This window comes from Periophthalmus magnuspinnatus, chromosome 17 (genome assembly GCF_009829125.3).
Source record: "Periophthalmus magnuspinnatus isolate fPerMag1 chromosome 17, fPerMag1.2.pri, whole genome shotgun sequence".
Taxonomy (NCBI): Eukaryota; Metazoa; Chordata; class Actinopteri; order Gobiiformes; family Gobiidae; genus Periophthalmus; species Periophthalmus magnuspinnatus.
In genome coordinates, this window is record NC_047142.1 from 24574109 (window position 1) to 24601720 (window position 27612).

General features: G+C 38.3%; 2 protein-coding genes across 2 annotated transcripts; one reads left to right on the plus strand and one right to left on the minus strand.

The window, feature by feature from the left end:
* Positions 1-3362: 3362 nt before the first annotated feature.
* LOC117384795 (MAGUK p55 subfamily member 7-like) lies at positions 3363-19269 on the minus strand. Its single transcript, XM_033981946.2, has 18 exons — positions 19260-19269; positions 18638-18744; positions 18334-18411; positions 16950-17030; positions 15664-15798; positions 13551-13632; positions 13145-13230; positions 13000-13077; positions 12122-12318; positions 11735-11793; positions 11527-11538; positions 10003-10047; positions 7176-7349; positions 5104-5184; positions 4938-5031; positions 4745-4853; positions 4470-4613; positions 3363-3657 (listed from the first exon to the last, which is right to left on the minus strand). The coding sequence occupies exons 1-18, from the start codon at positions 19267-19269 to the stop codon at positions 3427-3429; spliced, it is 1803 nt and encodes a 600-aa protein (XP_033837837.1). The 3' UTR covers positions 3363-3426.
* A 331-nt stretch (positions 19270-19600) lies between these two features.
* Positions 19601-26941, plus strand: LOC117385036 (WW domain-containing adapter protein with coiled-coil-like). The gene is made up of 13 exons (XM_033982268.2): positions 19601-19928; positions 20327-20360; positions 20632-20821; positions 20903-20991; positions 21165-21274; positions 21392-21483; positions 21795-22019; positions 22564-22680; positions 24899-25053; positions 25127-25215; positions 25284-25458; positions 25639-25766; positions 25844-26941. Exons 1-13 carry the CDS (start codon positions 19888-19890, stop codon positions 25911-25913), a joined length of 1515 nt encoding a protein of 504 aa, XP_033838159.1. The 5' UTR covers positions 19601-19887; the 3' UTR covers positions 25914-26941.
* Positions 26942-27612: the final 671 nt, after the last annotated feature.

The following is a 27612-nucleotide window of genomic DNA, read 5'->3' on the forward strand; positions in this document are numbered from 1 at the left end:
GCCTGGCTTGTCAAACATATATCAGCACTATTTTCTATACATGTCCATTATGTTGAAACTCTCGCCTGTCTCATATGGTGTCACATGGTCTGATTAAATAAACATCTGTTTTGGCTTTTTCCTGAAAACACAAGAAATATCAAAACACTAAAATGATCTGATATACAAATCAATATGGCTAAAATAAACATAACTCCAACCACTGCAGTAAAAGGAGAAAAACACAATAAGCCATCAAGAAAACATTAATGCATGGAAAGTCTCATCACTGGTCTGTGTGTTGTCTCTTCATCATTGCGAGATAGGGCCATATTTGAATATTTGTCCCCTTTGTCTATTCATATTTCCTTATGAAAATTTGTAGATATTGTACAGTAATAACTTTTCCATATCCAGTCCCTTCATCACTTTCAGGGACACCCCCTGTCTGATAAAATGTCCCTTTAGCTCTCATTTAGAGTACGATTGCAGGTCGTGTTAACTGTTAAACATATTAAAGCGCTCATAAGTCTCACCCCTGTACATAAGTCACAGATATCAGTGGGGAGGTTGAGTTTGGGAGCTGAAAAACACATGCGTCCCCTTCAGGTGCCATAAATTCCTGGCGCACATTCCTGAAGCAGAGGCTGGAGAATGCTACATGCTAACACACACCATTTAACCCTGTCCCAGTGCTCACCGTTTGCACTGTTGACACTACAGGGATACGCCCACTCCAATAGCCAGGGGACATGCTAAAGACATATGTAGATTTCTCTTTGTTCGGCGCTGTGGTACTTGTATGTATGCTTTATGCTCTTGATTATGTCCCATAATGATAGCATGTCTGTTCAAACTAAATTCACATCTTATTTACTACCTTATCTTTGTTTGTTGGCTCTTTGTTCCAAACTTGTATCAGATGAGGAGGCTACAATAATTAATGTAAAAACCACCAAGACCCATCAATAAAAACATAATATCCTGTCTTTTTGTTTAAAATGTATTATGTAAAGTAGTTTGAGGTGACATTAATGACAAACTTATGTCTAATACCTCCATTATGTTATAAAATGCCCCTTGAGGATTTTGGTTTCATTGCTACATGGTCTGATATACAATAAGTCCGACCATGTAGCAATAAAATAAAAAATATAAATTAATATGTAAACAACTGACCAGGATGCCGGTGATTTGCAATATCAAAAAGGGGAACACCCAAAATAAATTAGGTATTTTAAATTAGGTAGTCAAAACACTAAAATATTTTGATAATATGAAAATATGATTTAAAGTATTAAAGTAATACAGAGAAAAAAGTAGGTATAGTGGGATAACTGTATTTTCTGGGCATGGAACATACTACCTGGAAGTCCCCACTTAGGACATAAAACCGCAAATGTTAGTGTTGAGTTAAAACCAAAGCTAACTTTCCTCCTAATTTTTGTTAATGCCTCTTGAAAGAAGGAAGTATTCATGACACTAAATAGTACTTACAGAGAAAATGTGTCAATATGAGATACAGTGATGTGTTTCAGTTATTTTCACTAAAGTAAAAGTAAAAGTAAGCAGTAAAAGTAGACATTTTTTGTACTAGTTTACTGCATCACAAAAATCCCTCTAACCTCTGAACATTTTTGCCATTTTTATTTTGATTTAAGCTAAATACGCTAAGCTCATTTCCAAAAACTGACTTTAAAATGGCCCCAATATACTGTATACTTAAGTCTATGGAAATCTCTTAAAATAGGTGGGCATATTTATTTTAATGTACTATACAAACAGGTACATGATTGAGCCAAATTATCCGTTACCAATAGACGTCATTTTTCAGAGTGATGTTTGAAGTGGGAGCGGCAGAGTTCTTGTTTTTACTGGATGGCGGAGGTGTCTTTAAAAGCATCATTATGATCTCAGAGAGCCTGCAGATTCTCAGAGGCAACATGAAGTTAAAGAGCAGCCCCTGGACCAGGCTGGGATCTGGGTCTGGCACCAGAGTCAACACTGAGACTGTTGGATTGACACCTGACAAAATAGTTTCTCACTAAAGCATCCAACTAGTTTATTGTCTTTGCTGTGAGAAGAAATAGAAGAAGTTGTCCAAATCTGTATAACTGTATTTAAGTGTATTAGTTGGCATGTTGTCTCCGTGTCTCCAGAGTACCCAGTGGATTTCCACTAGGTACTGTTTCTCCCTCATCAACATATAAAAACTTACAATAATCTAATTCACCTTTTCCTGACCAAATCTATAGACGATTTTTCTTTTTGTGGACAATTAAGAACCATTCCCAAAAACAAATAACAAAGTAGATATATCTGGTTACCACATCTGCTTACAAGTGTATTTCCCAGTCAAATATATCCCACATAACACACTCACTATTTAGTGAGCTTTTACTGTAACTTTTATGTGTGGTCATAACTCGGCCTGTGTACCTCTGTGAAGACCTAGGTCCCATGAAAGCCATTATTATCCTTGTACAAGCACAACGCACTGCTCCAGCTTCCTCTAAACTTCACATGATTGACACATTAACACTCCTTCACACCCAATTGAGCTCGGCAACTCAAGAAGACGGAAACCCCAAGAATGTAAAAGAATGTAGCCACTGAAAAATATGGCTCTTATAGTGGCGAAATAGTAGACCAAAGTAATATAGGGGATATATAGGTCTAGTTTATGACCTACAATGTCAGTGGTCTACAATGACTTTTCAAATATGCTGCCATTTTCAATATGCTTCACTCAGGGCTTTTAACAGACTGTTATCGTACTCGTGTCCCCATTTTGTGAGACATTAGCGACTGCTGCTAATATCACTGCTCTGGTGTGCATTACACTTAATTGAAGTGCAGCAGCTGTCAGAATAATTACATGGCGATGTTTGTGACTTGGCAGAGAAGGATTACATTTGACCACAAGAGCTGGAGAGTTTCCGCTTTTTTTGAGCTTTCAGTCAGTGAGACTTTTTTTTTTTCCTCAGCCACAAAGAAACTGGAACTGAGACAGCACAAAAGGGAGAGATGGTTTCTTTTCGTCTAATTAGCAAAACACTAAGGGACAGTGCCTTGAAGGTAGAAATGAGTAACAATGGCCTGCTTGTCTTGTACGCAAAATCATGTAAGGGAAAAACTGTAACATAACTTTAACATTTACACTATGTACAGATTAATAACGCATGATACTTAATTCTTAATGAACAAAATGCTTACTACTAATGATTCATGCTTTATTATGGCTAATAAAGGTGCAGTTATTTTAAGTGTTACCAAACGTTTAGTCTAACCAAACTAAATAAAAAGAAAAAAGAAAAATGACCTTGTCACAAACGGCCTCATAAAAGGTACCAGGTTGTTCTAAAAGCTAAAACTATGTCCTTGAACTGTCTGATTGTGTGAAAGAACAATGAAATTTAAACTTGAAGTGGAAAGAACGCTTTGAGTTCAGATCCAGCCTGTTAAGTGACTGCAGCTCCTCCGTGCAGTTGCTGGCGATGGACAAACCCACTCCATCGGGATCCACTGCACTTCGGCCTCAGTCATCCGCAGCACAGCAGACTTCAGCTCTCTGAACGCCACCGCGATGTCCCCGTTCACCAACACCTTATCAAACATGTATCCATACTCCCGCTCCATGGATTCACACGTGTCAATCATCTCCTCAAAATCTTCCTCCTGTTTCCAGATAATATTGTTATGACGTTTGTGCAGGCATTAACATTCATAGTCCAATTAGATTCATTACGCCTTCTATTACAGTGTAAGATACATGTGTAAACTGTAAAATGACTGACTAAAGGACAACCGGTCATTACATGGTGAGAGAGGAACGTATAAGAGGGCTTTTCACACAGCCCTGTAAAGTGATGTATGCGCAGCGGTGTTTGGGACTGGAGTGACCTGTGTGCAGGTGTGCGACCTCATGGGTTTTATAAGGGCAGAGCGCAGACATGGAGGGGGCACAGATGGAGACAGTGATGCAGCACATTTCTCTCTGACATATACCAGGGGTATTTCTGATCATGTTTTACACTCATCCCAGGATAATAGTAGAGTCACATTCTGTTGTCTATTGGAGCTGATACTAGAATGTAGGATGCATAACAAAATGGCTGCAATTAATTACAGAGACAGAAATGCCTGTTTGCTCTTTCTAATATTAGGATACTAATTCACACTTTATGCCTTTTGCTCAATCTAGTCTAGGTCTTAATGAGTGTTTTTTCTAATGTAATATGTATTCATTTTTTAACAACAAAAATCCTTCAGGCTGATTAGTTAACCTTATGTATTCTGTTAAGTTAAAACCACCCACCAGGCCATATGACCCTGTTTTCTCTTAAATGTCTCCTAAACCCCTGAATGTAGAGCAGGGTGTGATCACTTTGACCTGACCCCTCTCATGTGTACATGTGCATGGACAGACACCTGTGTTCCCTGTGATATAACACTGTATGTAAATGTGCAGACTGTGTGATGTGTCTTACTGTAAAGGTACGGACTGGGTTTTTATCCTCCTCCTCACAGATGAACTTGGCTCTGCGGCGGGTCAGACGAAGCTCCTCAATCCTCGGGGGCTTCACAAACACCACAAACGGTCGGTACTCTGCTGTGTACACACACTTTATGTTCTGTAATGAGATCAAGCATGTAACTGTACTGTACTGTAGTCCTAAACGACATAAGTCCTACTCTACAAAGCCTTTAAACATTACGGCTTTGCTTTTAGTGACCCATATTTATTAATATTGTACACACATACACTTGGGTGCATGTCCAAAAGACACACTTTGCCATCTGCCAGGACTCTGTTGACTGAGTCTAGACTTGAGCCGTAGTAATGGCCCTTGTAGCGTCCATATTCAATAAACCTACACACATAGAAAAAAGATGTCATATGTCTGTCCAAAGGTGAAACTATACAAAGAAACTATAGAAGAGTGTGTACTCTTCACCTATGATGGAGAATGCCTTCCTCAAACTTGTGAAGTGGCACAAAGTGATAGTCCACTGCATCTGTCTCTTGCTGCCTTCTCTCTCGTGTCGTATCTGTAACATAAACAATAGCTCTTAGCCCTAACACTGTGAATAAAAGAACAGGAGACGTTCATTGAGTCTCACAGGGCACGGTGACAGCATAGCGGTCCGGGTCGGAGATCAGCAGCCTCTTCTTCAGCTCACTGACGCCAACGCCGCTCGGCCCTGGGGAAAAACATCCAACATCAAATGAGAGCAGTGATCTGGTGACACATCTGCCTTATTCATTACAAAACCTACAAGGAGTCAGACAGAACCGGCTTTGATTTCATTCAGTTTTTTCATCTAAAAGTGATTCTCCAAAAGGCCTTTTTTTTATTTTGCCTTGGTATCAAATGTTTAATGCTCGAATGCCCTCTGGAAAAGACATAGAAGTATCTGTATCGCTATAGAGTAGGAAGCACAGGATGGTGGGCACATACATAAAACTGTCGCATCTGGGTTTTACTTCCAGCGTAGGATTGTCCAGATTGCATCGGACGCAAATGGAGCAATGAAAGAGGGATTCCTTACATAGCTGCCATTTCCATCACAGCGTTGCACGAGATTGATACGTTACAAAATATTGAGTTTATGTACGCACAACTGATGCCTTTTACAGATGGATGGATGGAATAAATAAGAAAAACATGCGTGCGTGTTTTCTTTCTGTAACATTCACCAACTTTCTGGAAGAGGAATGGCTATTGTTTCATTGAAAGCAAACTTTATTGTACAATAGTTTTGGACGGGTTGAAGAGAATGGCAAATGAACAGTAATAGTGAAGATATTGAAAAAATCCTTCAAAATCTGGGAGTAAATGCTCTTTCCATTAAACTCTATAACACAAACAGCAATACAGATAACATAGGGTCCATGGTAATCTGTCTGCTGCTGTTTTAGCCATCCAGGTTGTGGTTTTCCTGTCTACAAACCGCAATGCCAATAAAGCCTATTCTTAATGATGAGCACTGGTCAGAGAAGAGTGGACAGTAAAAATCGAGTTGAATAACATGAGGCGTGATTAAAGAAATCCAAATTCAAGCTGTTGTAACTGCTCCAGGACAGTTATAAAAAAAAAAAAAAACAGAAGGGAGACACTCAAAACACTATTGTCCATCTCTGTTTTGAGCCTTTGCATTTATCAAAATACAAAACATACTGAAAATGAATATTAATACTGAAACAAAGTACAAAATAGCCGCAATAAAACTACTCAGCTGTATTAAAAAGTTTGAATTATAATAAAATCTAAGTCTTTCATAATAAAAAATAATACTACTCCTTGTGTAACTGTACTTTATCATCAGCATCACTGATAAAAGTACAAATACAACTAAATATAAAATGATACAAATATGCTCATGATGGATTTATAAATGTATAGATTTGTAAATATAATTAAATTAAGTATCCAAATTATCAATGAATACTTTGCATCTTTGACATGTGTTTTATTGTATTCATTTGTCACATGCCCAGGGCCTATGCTTCTGTTGTGAGATGACATTAAAAAGGTTTTTGGCGTGGTCTGGACGACAATTCCCCACAGTACAATCCCGTTCTGCGTATACAGAGCAGGCTTGCAGAGCTGGCAGAGACAGGGCCTGTGTTCCGAGGTGATTCAGAAGAGCACCATTCATTCTGACTGTATTTCTGACTGTGTTTGGAAAAGATTATACCTGAACTTACAACAAAAGAACATATATCTTCATCAGTGCATTACATTTTCTTCTGATTAGCAGTGATGCTGGTACTTTTGGCATAAACCAGATCTCCATTTCTAGTACCATTGTCCATGTACCACAATGCAAGAATGACAGAAAAAGTACTTGCTGAAATATCATTTTGAATGTAATAGCTAGTTGGATATTTTTGGGGGGATGACATTGAAATATAAAAATGTATGTTCTGTTACAGTGGCAAGGCTCTGTTGAGGTTTCTAAAAAAAATCATATGGTATTCTATGACGTTTCAAAGGAAAAGAAACGGAATTGACTCCTACAGACTGGACTGACAAAAAGATATATAATATTAGGAATATTACCACATTATCTTTATATGTTTTTTTTTTTACCTAGCTCTATAGACATAACCCATCAGCAACTTTAGGTCTTTAGGTCACAGTTCAATCAAGATGCATCAATTCACCTATACATTGATCTTTCATACGTACCAACCAGGACCACCAGCCTGTGCTTGTCTGTGGGGGTTCTGTGATAGGGGATAACCTCCACGTAGGTAGGGGGCCTGATGGAGCCATGTACCCCAGCACTCCACCTCCGTGAGCGGACTGCTTCTCGAGCTACACTACCTTTCCTCCCGAGTCGGAAACTTCTTCTCAAACCAGCTGGGACAGAAAGAGATGTTAAAATGTTAGAACATTAAGGAATTTACTAGTCAGACCCCCCTGTCTACGACTGGTGATTATTTAAGTTATATTTTTAAGTTTTTTTTTTTTTTTAAAGTTGCACTTTGAATTTTGACACCTCTCATTAAGCAGTACTACACGCACTATGTACCGGTAACTTTTCATACACAAATAACTAGAAAAACACAGGTCTGACACTTACATGTAACTTGCTTATGTCAATGGATGGATAGATACGTTTAAAGCGGAACATTCTAGATAAAAAGCAAGAAGATCTCCAGTCCATTTAATTTCACAGGACTAGCCTTCCCTACTCATATGAATCCTTGGTCCCTTAGATCACTTTTGATGTACACTACTACTATTGGGAAATGACTCAAGAGCAGCAGTTTTGGAGAACATCTGACCAAATTGCTTGCCGATTTTTCCTGATCGTTGAAGCAGACCAAGGTCCATGAGTCAAAAGTAAATATATTCAAACCAACAGCCCTGGTGGCCATCATAGCCACCACCCAGCGGGATGTCAACAGCTCCACTGCCAAAGCAGATTTATGCTCTGCGTTACATTAAAGACAGGAGTATCTGAGAATAGCGCAGTCACGCATGGTTTGTCTTCCGTCTGAGAGCCACTGTCTGCCATGTGCCTGTGGTTTGGCAAAGCTCGTTAGGCTAACTCTCGCTCTTTCATGATGTTAACTGCTGCTAAGTGATGGTGCCAGGCCTTTTTGACGTCAGCCATCATTTCAGCATGTAAGCAAATCAGTCCATTTCCTCTCCGTAGACACAAGGAAACTGGCACGCTTCTGTTCAAACTGATGACTTCACTCACAAATGTGCAGTAATGTGTAAAAGGCAGTTATGCATGTGCAAAAACAAACATATACATAAATGAATGAGAAAATCGCATTTGCTACAATCAGGTTAGGTCTTAAGGGAAACATGCTGTAATTGTCAGCCTTATGCACTCAGTCGTAAAAGTTGGGAATATTTTTGGCACACGTTTTTTCCACTTTTCTTGAGAGTCCTTAGTGAAAGCGGAGATAAGATTCGGGCAGAAAGGACTGATGCAGTGGAACACATGTTGTGAGCCCAGTCTGTGGTGTCCCCATTAAGATGAGTGGGACGATATGAACTCAATGTTGTGCTGCCAAAGCTTGACATAATACAGAGAAATGAGAACACTTTCTGCTGAAAAGGTCTACCTTTACACACCAGCAGAAGAAATGCACAAACTATGTTCTTGAGTAAAAAGTATTAAATATTTTTAGGTATTTAAAATACTAAGTTAGGTTGTTTGAGTGTAGAGATTTGTAAAGGATGTACTTTGAATTGTCACAGTACTTACTGATATAACCTCAAATATGTTGCAAATGTATGTATGATTCTTACTGGTTGGCTTGCTGTCGTTACTGCAGTTTTTAAACGTGTACTGGAGAATGTTTACTTGAGTAGGGATTTATGTGCATATGACCTAAATCAAATTAAGTAATGCAGTACATGTTTAAACAGTCAATTCTTTAGAGCGACACATAAAAGAGTTTTACATCTGCCCTGTCATTCAAAAGGCTAAGTCAGAAAATATCATCATCAACATGAACCTCAAGATGTGATTTTCTTGACATTAAATGATTTAGGAGAAGCCAATGCAAAAACCATACTGAAGTCTAAAAACACATTAAAATGAGAGTAATCTTGGTGGTATACTTCATGAACTGACATTTTCTTTGAACACATAAACCTGACCTATAGTTGTCTGGCAAAAAATATATGGCCCTGTTATGAGTCTTTCAGTTATAATTCTCACTGGCTCACTGGAATGTTACATGCACAGTTAAAATGACCACTCTGGTTACTCACAACTGATTTTGAAGTTTGCATGCCATTTAAATAATCTTAAAGTTCCAAAAATCAGATAATAAACAGATTTTGGTGTGCATGTAAACTAAGCCAATCTTTGTTCCAAATTTCCAACACATTTCACAGTTCACTTGTAACAAAACATTGCATCCACAAACAAGATAATCTGGGTTGCTTCACCTGTCAGTGCACATAACCTATTGCTTAATATTTTCCGGTGTATTCTGGTGGACTTAACTTAACTTAACCTGAACTTATTTTCGTTGAGTATTGATTATATCCATTTACATGTGAAGAGGTAGCTTCTTATGCATGCTGCCCTTCCCTTTTGCAGTTGAACTGTAAGTTTACATGTCACAGTTTGAAGAAACCCAGAGTTCAAACATTGTCCTCAGGTATCTGGCTAAAGATAAGATGAAAATGTACTGTATTAAACACATATGACTCTGCTGAAATGCAACATATCTAATCAATAAGTTGCTTTGTCCAGACATAAGGGCCTTTTTATGATCAGCTGCTTTAAGGCATAAGAACATTGTTGTTTCCAATTCACCAGATAAAGACAAATGGGATAAAATGAAGCCCAAAGCCATGGTCCTGTTTAAGTTCTTTGCCTAAAATGTCCAAACCACAAAGCTCCATCATCTCATGAGCAGATTTTAACTATACCAAAGGCGGTTTTCTTTGTTCTACAAGTAAATTGATGTCTCTTCATTTGAAAAGTCATGATAAAGTTAAACATTTGTATTGTATCATATTTTTCCAGTGGTCTTACCAATATGAAAGCCTGTGATGGCTCGGTAGTCTACATCCTCCAAGACTGGAAAAGAATAAAGGAAAGATTTTTTTCAACAAAGTGGCTGTGATAAAAATAGTATCACATTTTAAAGTACCAAAACTTTACCATTAGTCAGCAGCATTATTACAGTATGCCTAGTGTGGAGAGTAGGCATCATCAAACTATAGCTATAGCAAACAAAACTATAGCCTCTCCTATTGCTATTTGTGCTACAAATGTATGTTTCAATCACTTTAAAAATATTCATATATAGATATTGTGGTGGAAATTTAAGTACATTCATGTTGTGTCTTTAAATGCATTTGATCTGTGTCTGTCAGACCCAGACCAGACATTAACATGTGTGAAGGCTCTGTCTCCATCCCACAGGAAACTCGCTGTTGTTCTACCTGTCTAAGTGTAAAAGTTCATTATCTCATGGGTGTAAAACAAAAGTCACTCTGCTTTGAAATGTATGTAGCTTTGTCATTCTGGTATAAAATAGTAAGAGCTCTGATGCTCAGGGGGTTGTTTAGACTTGGACTTAGAACTTGGAGGGAGACTGGGGGAGACACCGAAAGGCTGCCAGTCTGTGGCCAGGGCAGGCCTGGGCCCTGTCCTGTCTGTATCTGCTGTAACAAACAATAAACCTTTTTTTCTGTATTTCAAAACTCACGAGCTTCACGAATGGATTACTTTTCATCCAGAACTGTAATTTTTCCACAACAATATCAAACTTATAATTATCATTTTATGCCATTTCAATTAGCTCTTGTTGTTTATTTATTTATTTAGTTTATTTGACAGGGACAATGTACATTAATTAACATTTCTGTAAATGCACCAGAATTAGCCAGATAGGCTATTTTTCATCTGTAGTCCCTGGACCGATGGTAACTGATCATCCTAAAACATAGTAAAGATTTGAAAAATATAAAATTATAAACAGTGCAAGTTAAAATTACAAAAGTACAAACAGTGGAGTTAAGACAGTACACAATTCAAGCAATAAGAACATTATACATTATGAAACAAAACAAGCACCCACAAATACGAAACACAGGACACACAAGACAGACCGAAGAAGCTCACACATACAGTAAATAGAAAAAACTCTTAATGACCACAGGTTTGCTGGGAGGTTAGCCAGTTCTTTACGTGTTTTTTGTATGAGCTGTATGGGGTTAGCTCTCTAATGCTGCTGGGGACTGAATTCCATTGTTCCATTTAATTTTACTCAGAAGGAATCTATGTTGTAAAAGTATCTGATTACTTTCAACTACTGGTTCTGACCCACCTGCACCAATATTTCGTTTGGAGACACAAAATAATTCCAGATCGTTCAACCATAATATGTTAATGACCACCCTTTTAAAGTGGGCCCTGGAAACCACTTCAGTTTTTATATGGTTTAGACTGTCACTGACATCACTGCATCTATTATTTTGGTATAACCAGAAACCAAACCAAAATACATGGTATTCGCCTCAAGATAATGTTTCAAAAATCAAAAGTCCGTACCTTGCGCTTCATCTGTGGGGCATGTGGGGCAAAGAAAGTAGTTAGACACAGCACTGATCTTGACCATGACCTCTTGCCTGACCTTTCACCTCTGGGTTCCAAAGGGGTGTTGGGGGGATGCAGCTCCAACCACAGCTCAAACATGCACAATGGAAAGTGTTAAAGGGGAGGTCTGGGAGGGCATTTATAGACACATGTTGTAGGTCACCTGGTGCTTTGGATGTGCGAGGCTTGAACAGGGCTCTGGGTCGCTGCAGGGCCACCCGCCTGAAGGAAACGGGAGAGGAAAAGAACTTCAAGTGAGAGAATGAACAGGTTAAAAAAGCTATTAACACTAGGTAGTTTAATAGCTAATTTGTCATTTCAACCAACTTAAAATATGTAAATAATTTGAAATGTTTTTTGTTAATACATGTTCAATGTTTTACTAAATATTACTAGAAATTTACATACTGCTCGGTAATAAAAAGACACTTAACTCCACTGTCCACTCCAGTCACACTTAAGTGGCTGGTAGTGATAAGAACCAAATCACAAGTCACATAATAAATATCTTCTGAACAACAACAAGCTAAAAGCCCCTGAACAAATGTACCTCTCATGTAGCTGCTGTGATGGGATGAGTCCAGCACGGGACTGTCCATCTCCATGGTGACGGGCCTGCCACCAAGTCTCGTCCTCCAAACTGACAATCTGTAATACGTCCCCTCTTCTGAAACCCACAGCGGCCTCCTTGCAGGGAACAGTGGGGTCTTCTTCAGGGTTATAGTCAAATAATGCCCGCACAAACAGCTGGGGAGGAAATTTATTTTAGGATTTCAACTTTCAAATCATGACAAAGAAAAATACACCTGTCAGTTTTAACGCTGGTGAACTTTCTCAACTTCCGAGCAGTGACGATTCAACATTTGTCATTTTTGAGAAATTACAAAAATGTCTGAGGATAATTTGTATTAATTTCTCACAAATGGTGGGCTCACTAACAGTTTCCAGCTTCGACACTGACTTCATTTTTATACAGACTTTACTCAAGCAACTTATTTAACACAGACTCAAATTTTCCACTTTGTCTAAATGTCATTATACCATCAAGTGCAGTTATGGCTCAGAAGAAGTGACTTGCATGAAATGATAAAAAAGACAACCAGATGATACAGTGTGTCCAAGTCTGATAACATTTGATTGCCTTCCTTTTCTGTCTGACTTTAAATTTGACAATTCTGTGGCAAAAATACAAGATTTGTGACTTCATTTTGTTTTACTAAAACCAGGTGCGATCAGTGGAACATATGTATATATATATATATATATATATATATATATATATATATATATATATATATATATGCGGGCCTTGTGCTGCTTTAAAGATTAGATAGAACAGCAATAACAGTGGAATAGAATGTGAGAATATTTGAAGTAGTAGTACATGGAGATTTGATATGATTCTTTATATACTGGTTACATCAGTACCTTCTTTTTCTGAGATGACACCTCTTCTCTGTAGAAAGCAGGGATGATCTTAAACGTCACCTCACCTTTTGATCGAGCCTGTGAAAGGTCATTAAGGTCAAACAGAGTTAAGAACAGCCAATCAGGAGCCAGCACAGACACTCACCAAGAGAGAAAGGATTTCCTTTGGTTTCCTGCACTCCATGGAAACACCGTTCACCTCCTTCAGTTCATCGCCTTCATGGATCAGGCCTTCAGCACACATTTAGAGACATGATCTAGTATACCCTCTCTTTAGTATAGAGCATGGGTTCATTGAGATTACAATATTAAGAGAAATAGACAGTATAGTTAGAAGCCAGTATGAACACACACACAGAAACTGGGGATGGGATTAAATTACCAAAAGCGTTAAGCAGAGGTGAAACAGAGGTACATTTCTTAATGTTTTAGTTGGTAAGAAGATTAAACAATAAGAAGAAAAAATGCGCATTGAAAACATGGCAGACATATACTACTACATACTACTACCAGCAGTATAAAACAATACTTTAATTCAATACGCAACTTACCACTTTTATCTGCGGCACCCCCCTTCATTATCCTTGCGATGACAATGGCTCCAGTGGATTCATCCCTTTTGATAGTTGCACCCTTAGATACACATAAAGCTGATATAAACACAGAAAATAACTTTGTCTAGACAAACCATCATTGCTTTCTTAACACACAATAGAGCTGGCAAAGGTCACGCAAATCAGTATTATTTTGACCAGATGTCACAAAGGACCAAATTGTGTTGAAATGAGCGTGTATTGTAGCGTTCTTACAATCAGACAGTGGTCTGTAACTGTGGAAAAATGGAGTATACTGGCTTCATCAAAGACAGAGACAGTGTCAGAAAAAGGTCAATAATTGCCAGGGTTGTGTTAGAATCGATAATAAAGCATGTTCCCCATTACCGAAGCTGTAATACCAAAATAGTATAACAATGACCCTAATCAGTCTAATTATAACCATATTGTATCCTGTGATCTGAGAAAGAAATATGAATCTATGTATGTATGATTTATACAGTCTACTATTGTAATAGTTTTATGTTTGTCATTTAACATTGAGGCCACAGTTGACCAGATAATTAATGACGACATTTTCATTGGTATTTATTACAGGTTAAATTGCTTGTTTCATGTTGTAAGACTTTTAAGCACACGACCAAAAGACTACTGGACGCACTTACTGGAAATGATTTGGCACAAAAGCCTATTACTGTCCATCATGAAATGTATTTAATGAAAGAACTAGATCCAGATGTAAAAATGTTTTTAATATTTAAAATAACAGTTTTAGAGGATTTTGCGTCCTTGGCGGAGGGTTGATGCATTTGTAGTTTCATTACTTTTCAGTAGATTTGATCCAGGAAATTTTTATGTGATGAGCTGACAATGTGAAATAAAGCATGGAATCATGACAATATCAGGAAATAGTACTCGCAGGTTAACCTACTGATTTACATAAAGAACTGAATTATTTCTTTTGGTCTGAAATTAATGAGAACAGGACATTTGGACACCTACAATAATAGTGAAAGTCTGCTGTGAGTGATAGCTGAATGACCATAATGATCCTCAAACTATATAATTATGGAAAAGGTGCTGAGAAAGCTGAACTCTGCACTCTTTGACCTCTTTGGCTGGACCAAAGGAAAAGCACGGTAAAAGCATTTCGTTAATTTAGTTTAGTTTACTGAGCATGATCCTATCAAGTGCACATGTGAAAGCAACACAAATTTACATTAATACGGTCAAATGGACCGTCCTTGAACCACCACCTTAGTGTGGTGGGGGGGGGTTGAGTGCCCGAATGATCCTGAAAGCTATGTTGTTGGGAGCTTCATGCTCCTAGTAGGGTCACCCATGGCAAACAGGTCCTAGGGACATGGGGCTGTCCTCCCGTGGACCCACAACCTGCAGGAGGATCTGCAGGACCGGTGCAGAGAGAGATCTGGGTGGCAGTTGAAGGCAGTGGGAAGGAACTAGGGCTTGTGCAGGAGGTTGAGTGCTACTAACTAAATACAGTCGGCCTCACCTCCACACACAGCTCGGGGTCTGGAACCCAACTCCTCGAGAGGGGTTGAACTCTTCACTTCTCTGGCAGGGAGAGGCAGTGAGCTGGTGTAGACTTGCTTATTGCCCCACAGCTCAGCCGCCACAAGTTCAAGTTTACCCCAGTGAATGAGAGCAAACAGCAGTGCAGACTACGTTGTTCTACTGGGGGATTTCAATGCCCACATGGGCAGCAACAGTGACACCTGAAGAGGGGTGATTGGGAAGAACGGCCTCCCTGATATGAACCTGAATGATGTTCTCCCTGAGAAGGTGTTCTGGGCATGTCCCACCGGGAGGAGGCCCCCGGGGAAGAACCAGGACACTCTGGAGGGACTGTCTGTCAGTTGGCCTGGAGGAGCTGGAGGAAGTGTTTGGGGTGATCTGGAACTCCCTGTTTAGACTGCTGCCCTGCGACCCAGCTCCGGATAAGTGAAAAAAATTGATGGATAATCAAATGGGGTTGGAAGTATTGCTTTATTAAATACCCATTTTTAATAAATCTAATTTGTTTCCAAACAAGAGAAAAAAATGTGAATCTACTCACTAAGCACACTATAAAATATAAAATCACACTTACTAAGGGTTCTTCGGTTTTTACCAAGCTGACAATCTTGACTGAATCTTCCTCATCTGCCACAAAGTCATCAGGTACAGGAAGCAACGTGGGCTCATAGTCTCTGTGAGCCACAGCATCATGAACAGACAGGAGACTCTGAAAATGAATGTTATGTTAAATATTAAAGAGACATACTCATTAATTTTTGTATGGTAAAAATATAATCTGAACATTAAATACTCAACTATGGCTAAATTCAAATTATAACAGTTTTTGTTATTTTTACCTACCTTGACCAAGGGTGAAGACCACATATTAATGTGATCTTCACTAGTGACAATTTGTATGTTTGAAAGAAAACAAAAAAATCTCCTGCTATTTCTACTTAGTGTTAGTCAGTTCTGAGCAAAATGTGTCATGTAAGGACTTTATAATCGTGGTCTCTCTGGCCCTGAATTACAAAAAGCTCAGTCAAGTAATAGATGTGATTTGTTTTGCCAGATATTCCACAGCTAGACACACTTGACTGGCCATTTGGATTCTCAGTATTTGTTGGCAGTGAGAAAAATCCCACTTTTCTGAATATCTATTATAGAGACCTTTGATACTTGATCGTATTAAGTCCATTTTACCTCAGTCTGTCTGTTTGTTGGAATGTTAGTCGTGTGTTCACCAGGACCTGCTCAGAGTAGTAAGTGTCTGGCCAAATTAGGAACATAATTTTACAGAAATAAACACAGACTATTCCACACTGCCTCTAGTAAGTATGTGTGAGGTTCTGCCTTTGAGCCAAGAGCAAACAGGTCATTAAGACTCTTTAAACAAGTCTGTTACCAGTCTGCTGCTCCCGTCCTCATTAAGAGAACTTACCACTTCTACACTGGGAGTCAACTGTACAATGTGTATGGTTTAATAATAAAAGGAACAGTGTATGTGAAAAGCACTGCAAGCAGAGCTAAAGATGTTTTATTGACATTAAAAAGAGAAACATACATAGATGGACAAAATGGCCCCATTGTCACCGGAAAAATAGAAATATATTAGATTTTTTTAAACTTTTGCTTGTGGACTTAAATTGGATCTTAGTAAAAATACTGATGACCACAGAATGGATGGAATAAAAGAGGTTATGTGGTTGTGGTGATGTGAGACAAAACAATACAGAGGATAGACTAAGAAGTAGGTAGCAGCCAGAAGCTCTGAGCAACTTTTGATAGAGCAATCGACCGAAAAAAGTCAACATTAACATCAGTTGTTGAGCAGAAAAGAACATATATAAAAATAAACATTATAAAGATTTTACAAACCTTGAGATGGGGTTTAGACAAAATTGCCACCAGCTCTTTGACGTCATCTCTGCAGACCTGATGCAACACTTCCTTCATCAACTGAAACAGAAAAGTTCATATTTTATACCTTAACTTTATGGATATTATTGTGATGTTTCTTTTGCTGTTTTAATTTAGGCCTTTGAGCCAGTGTTGATAAAAACTCTGTAATGTTCAAGACTATGTGACAAGTGTGGCGACTGCTAAATGGGTGCAGCCTTGACCATTGTCAGACAGAGCAGCAGTTGTCGTCTTGTCAAGCGTATTATTGTAATGACTTGTACTGCTTCAAGATGTCGAGCCACACTCCAGAGACACAATGCATGAAGGTCATTAGTTTCCACTGTGAGCAAACAGAAGCCTGGCTGAGAGGAAGCAGACCGAGGCTTGGCCCGTGCAGTAGGTCCTGATGATTTAAGCCAGACGGAGAGTGCCTGTCCCACCAAATCTACTGGAGAGGCGGTGAAGGAGGGGAGTGCTGAGGAGCGCATGGGGACAGTATGGAAACATATCAGGAAATACAATACCACTGTACAAAGAACATAAAGGAGTAGAGAGATTTCTGGGGTCAAAAAAGCATTGACTGATTTGCACATTGATTTAACAAAGGTTTTCACGGAATTAATCTAGATCTGGGACTGGTACAGAAACTATTCCTTACACACGGATGAGCCATCTGTACATCATGGCAACGGACAACTGATGAAAACTAGCCTTTTGGCTAATTCTGGCATGTTAAACAGTTACTGTTAGTCAACATACATTGTCCGCTATAAATAAATAAATAAATAAATAATAAGTTAATTAGCAAAGGTAGTCACTCACAAGGAAATCATTTAGCATCTAAACAATAGCTTAATGAATTTTTGAAACAGTCAAACCTTAAGACTGTTTGTTTTTCAGTGGCCTGAATTAATTACTCCACAGAACAAGATATTCATTAAAATCTACATTTATATATACACTTCTGATTTTTAGTGCCAGGAAGAATTAAGGACTTCATGCATTATGGCGAATAGTATCTTATTCTGTCACTTCATTTCATTTTAAAATGAAGTGCACTGTTTCAACCTGAAACTCAAGAGCAAACTGAGAATAGCTTTAGCAGTCTGCTGCTCCACTATGTCCTTTATGAACTTACCTCTGGCAAATTTTCATAAAACTGTGTTCTGCTTTAAAACAGTTCCCATCTAAATTTGAAAAATAAAATAAAAACACATAGAAATAGCAACATTCTTTGCCTGCTTGTGTGTGGCAGAAAGAGTCATCTACATCTCTGAGGAAACAGAGCAGTACAGATGTGATGTTGCTCTTTGTGCTGTTGAGCTGTTAGTCTGTGAAAGAGGTTTGGAGTGAAACTCACTTTAGAGGCCAGGTCCGCTGCTTGCTCCTGGACTGGGATTGGTCTTTTCTTTTCAAAAAGCTTCAATCGCTCATGGATCTGTCAGGTGAGAATATAGCATCAAATGTTGGTACTAGGTATGTTTCCTACCTAAGCGTTTCATTATAATAAAAAATATGCAAGTTCAGAGAGAGAAATATTGATGAATATTTAAAATGAGTTTAAAAAGTGTTATGACTAGAAATGCTTAGCAATTAGTACTAATAGAAAAGGCCCAGAGAGATGACAAAGCATTAGAAGTATGATTGTATCACATGAATGTAACCTTGAAGAGCAGGTGAATCTTTTTCTCCCTCAGCATGCTGTGGAGGAACCTGTAGTCCTCCTCTTGGTCAGGGTGAGCCTCCAGTTCTGCCATGAGCATGGTTAAACCTTAAAATCAGAGCATTGTGCAAGTTTATCAAATAAACACCCAAATTAAGGTGGTGGTATCTCTTTTACTGCCTGGCCATTCTGTTGTCTAAAACAGATTGTGAGCATTGCAATTTTATATGTGCTAGAAAAGATTTTTAAAAGCCTTTCATATATTATTATCATTATTATATACAAATGCAGACCTTAGAAAACATTTTGTTTTGATGTGTTTCCTTGATATTTACTAATTGTTTCAAAAGTATAAGAATATTTGGAGATCTTTATATAACACTTTATAATTAATGAATTATTGTCAGTCACATTTCTAAGGTATAGGCCTAATCTATAGCCTAAAGCAGAAAAAAAGACTGCACTTACCACAGAATGGTGAATGAACAGCATTTGAGCTTTCTCTTGTGTAGAGTGGATGAAAGTGAAACTGTAAGAGATAAAAACGGTCTATAAATGAGTCGATATGTGTCAGCTCTAACCTCAATCAAGCCAGTGAGTGATCAATAGCAATTTCAGGGTACAGAAATACATCCTCCCGTCAAAATCAAACAATGAAACAACAGAGACCAATACTTATCAGTGCTGAATAATGTTATTGTTTTGAGTCAAACCCCTGCTTCTTTAATAAAAGGTCATTATTGTTTTAAGGCCTACTCTGCTAATTAAGAAAACTTAACGAGATTTAATGAAACACATAATTACCTTAGTCAGGACACCAATCTAATGTGCCGTAGTTTAGTCATGCGAGTACAATAGGTTTTTTATTAAGGATCCATGAGTGTAGTCCAAAAATCATTTTGTGGCCCAAAAGAAGAAAGAATCTTACTTTGAAGTGTAAACCGGAAGTGTCGTTTCGTCTCTGAACAGGAGCCAGCCCCACTTCCTCCTGTCTATCTCCGCTTCTGCGAGTCTGCTGCGTTTTCTTGACCTACATCGGCCAAGTCCACCGACTAGTACATCTATATGTCAGATGATGCTGTGAGGGTGGTTTTTGTAAATACCACCCGCTATGCATTGCTTCTGGTTAATTCTAGGCGTGTAGGTGTCTGTTTGTGAAGGCAGAAAAAGTGAATAAGAGGAAGCTAGACGACTGCAGAGCAGATAGGAGGCCACGGTTTCCAAACACATACTCACATCACCGCGGCCTTCATGGTGATGTATGCAAGGAAAGCGATAAGAGTCGGCGATGGGTAAATCTCTTTGGCAATTAAGTTTATAGAAAGTGCTGTCTAGCAAGATTTGCACTTTACGATCTGTTGGTTATGCTGTATGCTAGCTATTAGCTCCGAACACTAGCGGCTAACAGTTGGCTTCAATTTAGCCATTTTTCCTAATGCGTCTTTTAAACCTTATCTCGGTGTCAAAACAACAGCTCAAACTGAAGCGACGAAAAACAGAAATCTCTTAACTGCTACTTTTTGCGCATAGAAGTTGGTTGATTTACGATCTAATATAACCTGTAAAGTAAACAATCAACTCGTTGACAGAAAAGCTATCGTAGCCACCGGAAGCTAGTTGCTATAAATGCGTTTTATTTCTCAGGCTCACATTATAAAGTGTTAATCTTAATGTCGTCATATATTTTCAGGTGCAATGACAGAAGGGATTCGCAATCCTACCAGGTAAGAGCCAAAATATTATTAAATGTCGTGAAATAACGTCTTAATTGAAAAAATGACGTAATAATTCTGATTTACCATCATCAAGTGTTTAGATTTTGAAATAGTTTTCACAACATGTTCAGCCCTAGCTTCATAAGCTGTAGTTAACTTTTACCAATACATATTTGGTATTTGTTATTGTTGTTGTTTTGTCTGACAATGGTAGGGATCATTGACCAGAAATGCATTGCTATAAAATTCCTAAATTTATATTTTTGTTTAATGTTTCTAGACCCACAAATCTCAGCCAAAGAGCCAGTCCAGCAGCCTTCACCGCTATGACAAGACACGCGATGGCTCATCAGACCCCACACCTCCGTACAAGGTGCTGCGCAGGTCAGATGAGAGTCCTGTTAGCAGACATGGGGACAACACAGCTCATAACAAGGCTAAACTCTCCCACACAGTTAGAGGAAAAAATGGTGGGAAAACAGTTTTTCTGTCTCCTCAGGTTCTTAGTTGTTCCACAGAATTTCTAACTATTGTGCATATTTTTGTGGTAGGGACCAGTGGCTCTCCTCAGGAGAATTCTCACAACAGTTTCCATCACAGTTCTGAGTCACATGCCACTCAGAACAAGCCCACAGAAAGAGTAAGACAATTATTCTCAGTGTTCTCTATTGGTCTTCAGGCAATACTTATTATTTATGTCTATCTAAATCATTTGCATAATTATTTTCATGAACACAATAGTATTAATATTTCCATATTAAATTTAGAATGTTGGTATTTAAATCATATAATTATTTTCTGCCGCACCATTAGGACCCAGCAGATGACTGGACAGAACACATCAGTTCTTCTGGAAAGAAATACTATTACAACTGTAGGACTGAGGTCTCTCAGTGGGAGAAGCCTAAAGACCTTCTGGAGAGGCAAGGATGATCGAAATATTGTTTAAGAAGAATGTTAAACAATGTCTCACTCTTCACATTTTTTTTTTAATTCACTTGTAATTTGTAACAGTTATGTAACTAAATTGTGTACTGTAGGGAGCAACGACAAAAAGACAAGACTGTGGCCAACAGTTTCCCCAGAGACATGGACTACAGACAAGAAGCTTTGCAGGACAAAGCTACTTCAAGTAAGTATTACAAAAGTAAAGGGATTGATTATGAAAGATTATCCAATTGATGTTTAATCTGAGTTGGGCTTCGCTGAATGTACTGTGGACTCATCATCCTGTTCTCCTGATCTGGAGATGTCAGTTAAAACTTGATGTTTTTCCTGTTTGTTTTGTAGTACTATAAACATTTAAGCAGCTTTTAATATGTTTATGTTGATAAGCTCTGCTTTCTTTACTTTATGTTGTGCAGAATGCTAAATATTTATTGTAGAATGTATTCATGTATAATGTTATTCAAAACACTTTCATATGAAATGCTTCTTCTGCAGAGCCTTCAGGAGACCAGTCCACATCATCCAACTCTGGACATTCCTCCTCTGGTCAGAGTGTGAACCCTGCTGCTGCCGCTGCTGCTCTGTCCTCGTCCTCTTCCTCGTCCCTGTCCGCGGTGCAGTTGGCTCAGTCCCAGGCTCTGCTTCAGGACCCAGCTCTCCTCCATCAGCTCCTCCTGCAAATGAACAATGGGGGGATGGACAGGGCGAAGCTCAATGAGAGTAAGCGAAATACCTAACTCACATTTTAGCCTGTTAAAATTATACCATTTATTTAAATGAAATTACAATTATGCAATTTTGAAGCTACACTGTTTATAGTGTTAAGAGGCACTAGTCAAATATAATGCTGGCCAATAAAAAAAAAAAAATTATATATTGTACAAATGCATGTTGTTATTTAGTCTTAAACTGTTAGTTTACAGGACCTCAGTTAATATGCTTTGGTTCATGTGTGTAACTAAACTGGAATGAATTTGTACTTTACTGTAGTATTAGTGTAACTGTAACTCAGTTTGGCCACTGGTGTAAAGTTTGGTGCTTTATCTATTGTTAAACTTAATGAAAGTAGTGGTAGTGGTTCTGATAGTGGTGTTGGTAGTGGTACTGGTAGTATGCGGCTTTTTCAATGAAAGAATTCGCTACAATAGTCTTTTCATCCACTGCTCTGACTTATGTCTATGTGCTTGTGCACTCACTGTTGTGTGCCTTTGCCCGATCATCTATGTTGTATGTGAATCCATTCCCCTCTCGCTCTCCCCTTCAGTCTTGGCAGCTGCCGTCACCCAAGCTTCCTTGCGGTCTGTGCTTCATAAGCTCCTCGCTGCTGGACCTGCTTTCAACATCACTGCTCTGCTCTCAGCCGCTCAGCACTCCAACCCAGGTACGGCCTCCTCACTGACTCTCGCCCTGCTGTGACTACTACTGTACCAACAAGTACCAAAAGAGTACAAAAGGACACTCGTGTTCTTTATTTGGAAATGCACATGCCTGAAGGCCCACATGGAGATGCTGACCTTCAGTGTAATGATCTTCTGCCTCTGGTTTAGCGTTTTACTTAGTGTTTTTTAAGGCAGGGGGTAAAGGGGGTAAAATACATCGGTACACCTAATTCTAGTCACCGTTGATCAAACTGCTGTTTTCACAAAAACATGTCTGGTCTGTGTTGACTTTGTTATGCAGTGGACTTGCCAATGTTAAAAAGTGTTTCTCCATACCTGACTTATTTAGACATAAATACAGTTGGCATATGAGACAGTGCCCACAAACATCAGGTATGAACATTTCTGTGGGGGACAAACTTAATTTCAATGCAGCAGAGCTACTGTGATGCCTACAGTTCAACAGCTACAAGAGCAAATGCTGTCTTCTTTGTTTGTACCAAATACAGATTTAATAACATGGAGGAGAATAAAGTAGTCTTAATGATCCAAATTTGTAAATAAATAGCATTAGTGTATTACAATATTCATCTGCTACATAATATTCTCCCCTAACACCCCCAATATGACGTCTTGCTGACTTATATGTATTGTTGTGGCAGTTAGTGTCGTATGCAAATGTTAAACGCAATAGGGGCTAATGAGGACCTGACTGCATTGTTGACCAGATGTAGGTAAACACAACAAACAAGAAATCTTATTCAAAAATAATATGTATTAAGTTCAATATTAATAACTCAGGGCAGGTATACGATAATATAATATATACTATGGATTATATATATATATATATATATATATATAAGTAGATATAATTAATACAAAGAAACCAAACAAAATGAAATGCAACAGAACCAAAAAAAAAATGCAAATGTCCCGTTCCAGGTTCGAGTATTTATTCCAAGGTTGTGTTATCCCAATCGTTTGTAATGTCTTTGTAATCCAAGAGCGTGTTATAATCCAAGAAGCGGGGGAAAAAAAAGGTTCGATTGTTCCTACCAGTTTATGAAGGAAAAGGGGTAGCTCGCATCCAGGTTATTGTGAGGTTGTCGTTGAATTCAGTGCAGGAAAAAACCTGACCTAAAAACAAGGTCAGTAAACCAAAAATAAAATTAGCATACAACTAAAATAAATTGGCTTAAGGTAATTCACATTACTATAAATTCAATAAATAAATAACAATGAATAAATACATGCCATACATCTTAGCAGTATATATATAACCAAATAATCTTTGTTACATCAAAATGAACTTATCAATAACAATTAAATAATTCCAATAAACTAGCTTTGATTTCAAAAGCGAGGCAAAGTAAGGTAAAGTGTACTTTCAAAGTTCATTCAATAAATCAAATGTTATGGGCATCTAAGCCTAATTCATTCAAAAAAAGAACATGGAGCTTCTAATGCTGCGCATCACATAAGAACATTCCATTCAAAACATCATGACTATATTAGTGCAGAGCTCAAAAAGTTACAAAAGCATCAAAATGGGTCAAATTGGATCAAAATAAAATACTAACTTAACACTAGCCTTTTTGGCAAAAAGTTCGGCTCTCGCATAAACGTAAATAAAGTAGAAATCAAAGTAAAAAGACCATTCTTGGTCACGCTGACCGTATTAGTTTCAATGCTAGCGTTGGCATTAGCTTTGACGCATGATAAATGGGGATCCGCAGATCAAATAAAGGGATTGACTCACCGTTGAGCGGATAGTTGATTTAGTGATAGAGTAACGTATCTGTTGGGTCAAATGTATTTTTATGTATTGTTCAATGATTGCCGAGAGAAACAGCCACAAGCAGCCACAGCAGGAGCAGCATGAGATTTTGGCGTCTGACGTCACCGCTAAGAAGGAAATTGTCCCGCCACAACCAATGCATGCACACATTGATAGTTGAGCTTTAGTTTTTTGTTGTACAATTGAACAGATTGAGGTGTTGTGTCTGACAACACTGATGTGGTCAGCACTGTTGTAATTTAGATATCAGGCCTATTTACAAAATATACAAATCTCTTAATGTTGATAAAGGTGTTTTGTCATTTCTATTGTAGTTTTTAACATCTGTCAGGACAAATCTTGATAAACCCTTACGGAAAGTGGCCTGTACGTTAAAGTTGCTGGATACATTTAATGTGATGTTATGTCCTCTTGTCCAGTGTCAGCTCAGCACTCCGGTCAGTCCCCAGTTTCTCTAACGTCTGAGGCCTCTTCACCGCAGACCTACGTCTCACCTCGTAATGGCACTCCACAGAGCAACCAGAAATCTGCGATGGGCCCACCTGCTGGCACGCTTACAGCTACACAATGCAGAGTAAGACACCAACTGGAGGTGTTTTCAACATGTTTTTATTTTTACTGTGACCTACAAAATCTTTTATTTTCAGGGCACTTTGTCTTCAGGAAAACCAGGTTCAGTTATGTCACAGTTAGGAGACAAACGTCCTGAGGATCCCAGAACTTTCCAACAAAGGAGGTGTGTTTTTGTTTGAAGTTTGTAAAATCGTGATGGGTGATACTAACTTTTGTTCTGTCCTTTCCTAGCCAAGACGTTCAGGGCTCAGGATCAAACGTTTCCACTACTGCATCATCACACATTCCCTCTGGTCAGTCCCAGGCTGACGCCCCCTCCACCTACACCCCCACACTGGCAACTCATTTTGATGAGAACCTTATCAAACATATCCAAGGATGGCCTTCAGAGAACACAGAGAAACAGGTACAGTACGTGTTTGTTATTGCTCATTTTATTTTGGTAATGTAATAATTTTTGTGTCAAAATAGTTGTACGTTATTCTTGGTAGATTAAAATGTTTAATGTAAAAAAAATTCAGTGCATTTTATCACATGAACACTGTTGGTGTGGTCTGTAATGCAGAGTTTATATTTGTCTTGTCAGGCGTCACGGTTGCGGGAGGACATGTACAACATGGGCAGCCTGTACATGTCTGAGCTGTGCACAGAGATGAAAAACCTGCGCTCACTAGTTCGTGTGTGCGAAATCCAGGCCACACTCAGAGAACAGAGGTTGGCCACCTTGATTTTAAAACAAAGTTCAGTTCAAGTATCTATTATTTACTTATCATTTGTATATTTTCTTACAGAGTTTTGTTTCTGCGGCAACAAAGCAAAGAGCTTGAGAAGCTTAAGAACCAGAACTCCTTTATGGTCTGAGGTTGTGGGCCACAATGGGGGCATCAGAGTAATCTCAAAGTACGGACTACAACCTGTTCAGCCAAATGCAGAACAGTAAAGCCCATTAAACCTGTAGATTTTTGTTTATTTTAAGTTGTTTTTTTTCTACTGCCTGTCACATGAATTAAAACATGAGGATTTTTACCAGTGGATACAGAGAACCTGAAGGGTTTTTTCAGAATACTTTCGGACCATGGACTGCGTGTGTATTGTACTGGGTTTACCTGTTTTCTGGCGTGTTTTGATGTGTAGTTGTCATAAAAAGATTTCTGGACCATCTCATGAGCAGTTTGGATACCTGTGCAAATTTTTTGCATTGAAATTGAGTGGCTGAATGGTAGTATTGTTACTAATATTATTTTTTACTCACTTCACTTATCATTGGTTATTCTAAAGTGTTTCACACGAGATTATTCCAGGCCTTTGGCTAGACTTGTTTGAATATTTTAGTTAATCTCATAGATCAGATTTTTGCATTGGTGCTTGAATTGTACAATGCGTTTTGATTAGTCATATTTAATCCACTTTACAAATCTGAAAGATCTTTGGACCTACATTGGTTACAAATAAGGTTGTATTGGTTTTAAAGCAACGTACCGAAATCCACACATTTTGTTTTGTTTTCTCCAAGGAAAATTGGAGATTGATTTCATTCCTTTTGTGCAGCTTTGAAAGAGATTGTTTGAGATTCTTAAAGTGACTGCATTTGCAGTCATTTGAATTATTGTTGCACACCTTGATTACGTCCACGTAGTCAGAATGCAAATGATTGATGAAAAGACTAGCTGAAATAAAATATTGACTTATTGTTTGATTTACATAATTAATTCAGCTGTACAGGCTGAAGCCATTTATTGAACTGTACGACTAGGGATAGGCTTTTATATAAATTTGACTCATACACTTCTCTGCTCTTCTTTTTGCTGTCTGCACACTTTGGGGAGGGAAGGGGGAACAATTGGGGGCTTTGTATTCCATTAAATATGAGAATAAATATTATACCACACTGCCTGTTTGACCTGAATTTAATTATTAATAGAAAAAGAAGTGTGTGCAGAATTCTATGGTGATAGATGATGTAGGAATTGGAGAACTAAGAAATAAAGTCTTTACGTTGAACTATATTCATGGCTGACCACCAGGTGGTGATGGTGGGTCACTGAACAGTAGTCACACTCACAAACCCTTGTTATTGACCTGCGTGTTATTCTTTTTAGAACAAAGCAAGTAACATCAGCAAATTTGTATGCATACAACATTTTACAATAATGAGCTATTTTGAACAGTGTATATAAGGCCTATTTAAAGTAAAGAAGTAGCATAATCAGAATCCTTGATCATGTCTGGTTTCATTAAATTAAGTTATAATATTGTTTGATCATGGGTTTTGGTTTAAGTTATTCCCAAGTTAGAGCCGTCTCTGCCTATTATTACACCCTCTTCATTGTTCAGGCAGAAACTAAGGAGCCGGTTCATTAGTTTTTATGATGTGATCTATGACGTTCCTATCAATTTGAGGATAGGTTTGAAAGCACATAATTAAACTGTAAGTTATCCCAGTTACTGCTCATTAAGACCCTGCTAAAACTGCATTAAAGTTGCTTATAATTTATTGTCTTGTCCTAAACTTGTTACTTAGATCGCTCATATTGTTATTTCATGATTTATACAATTATTC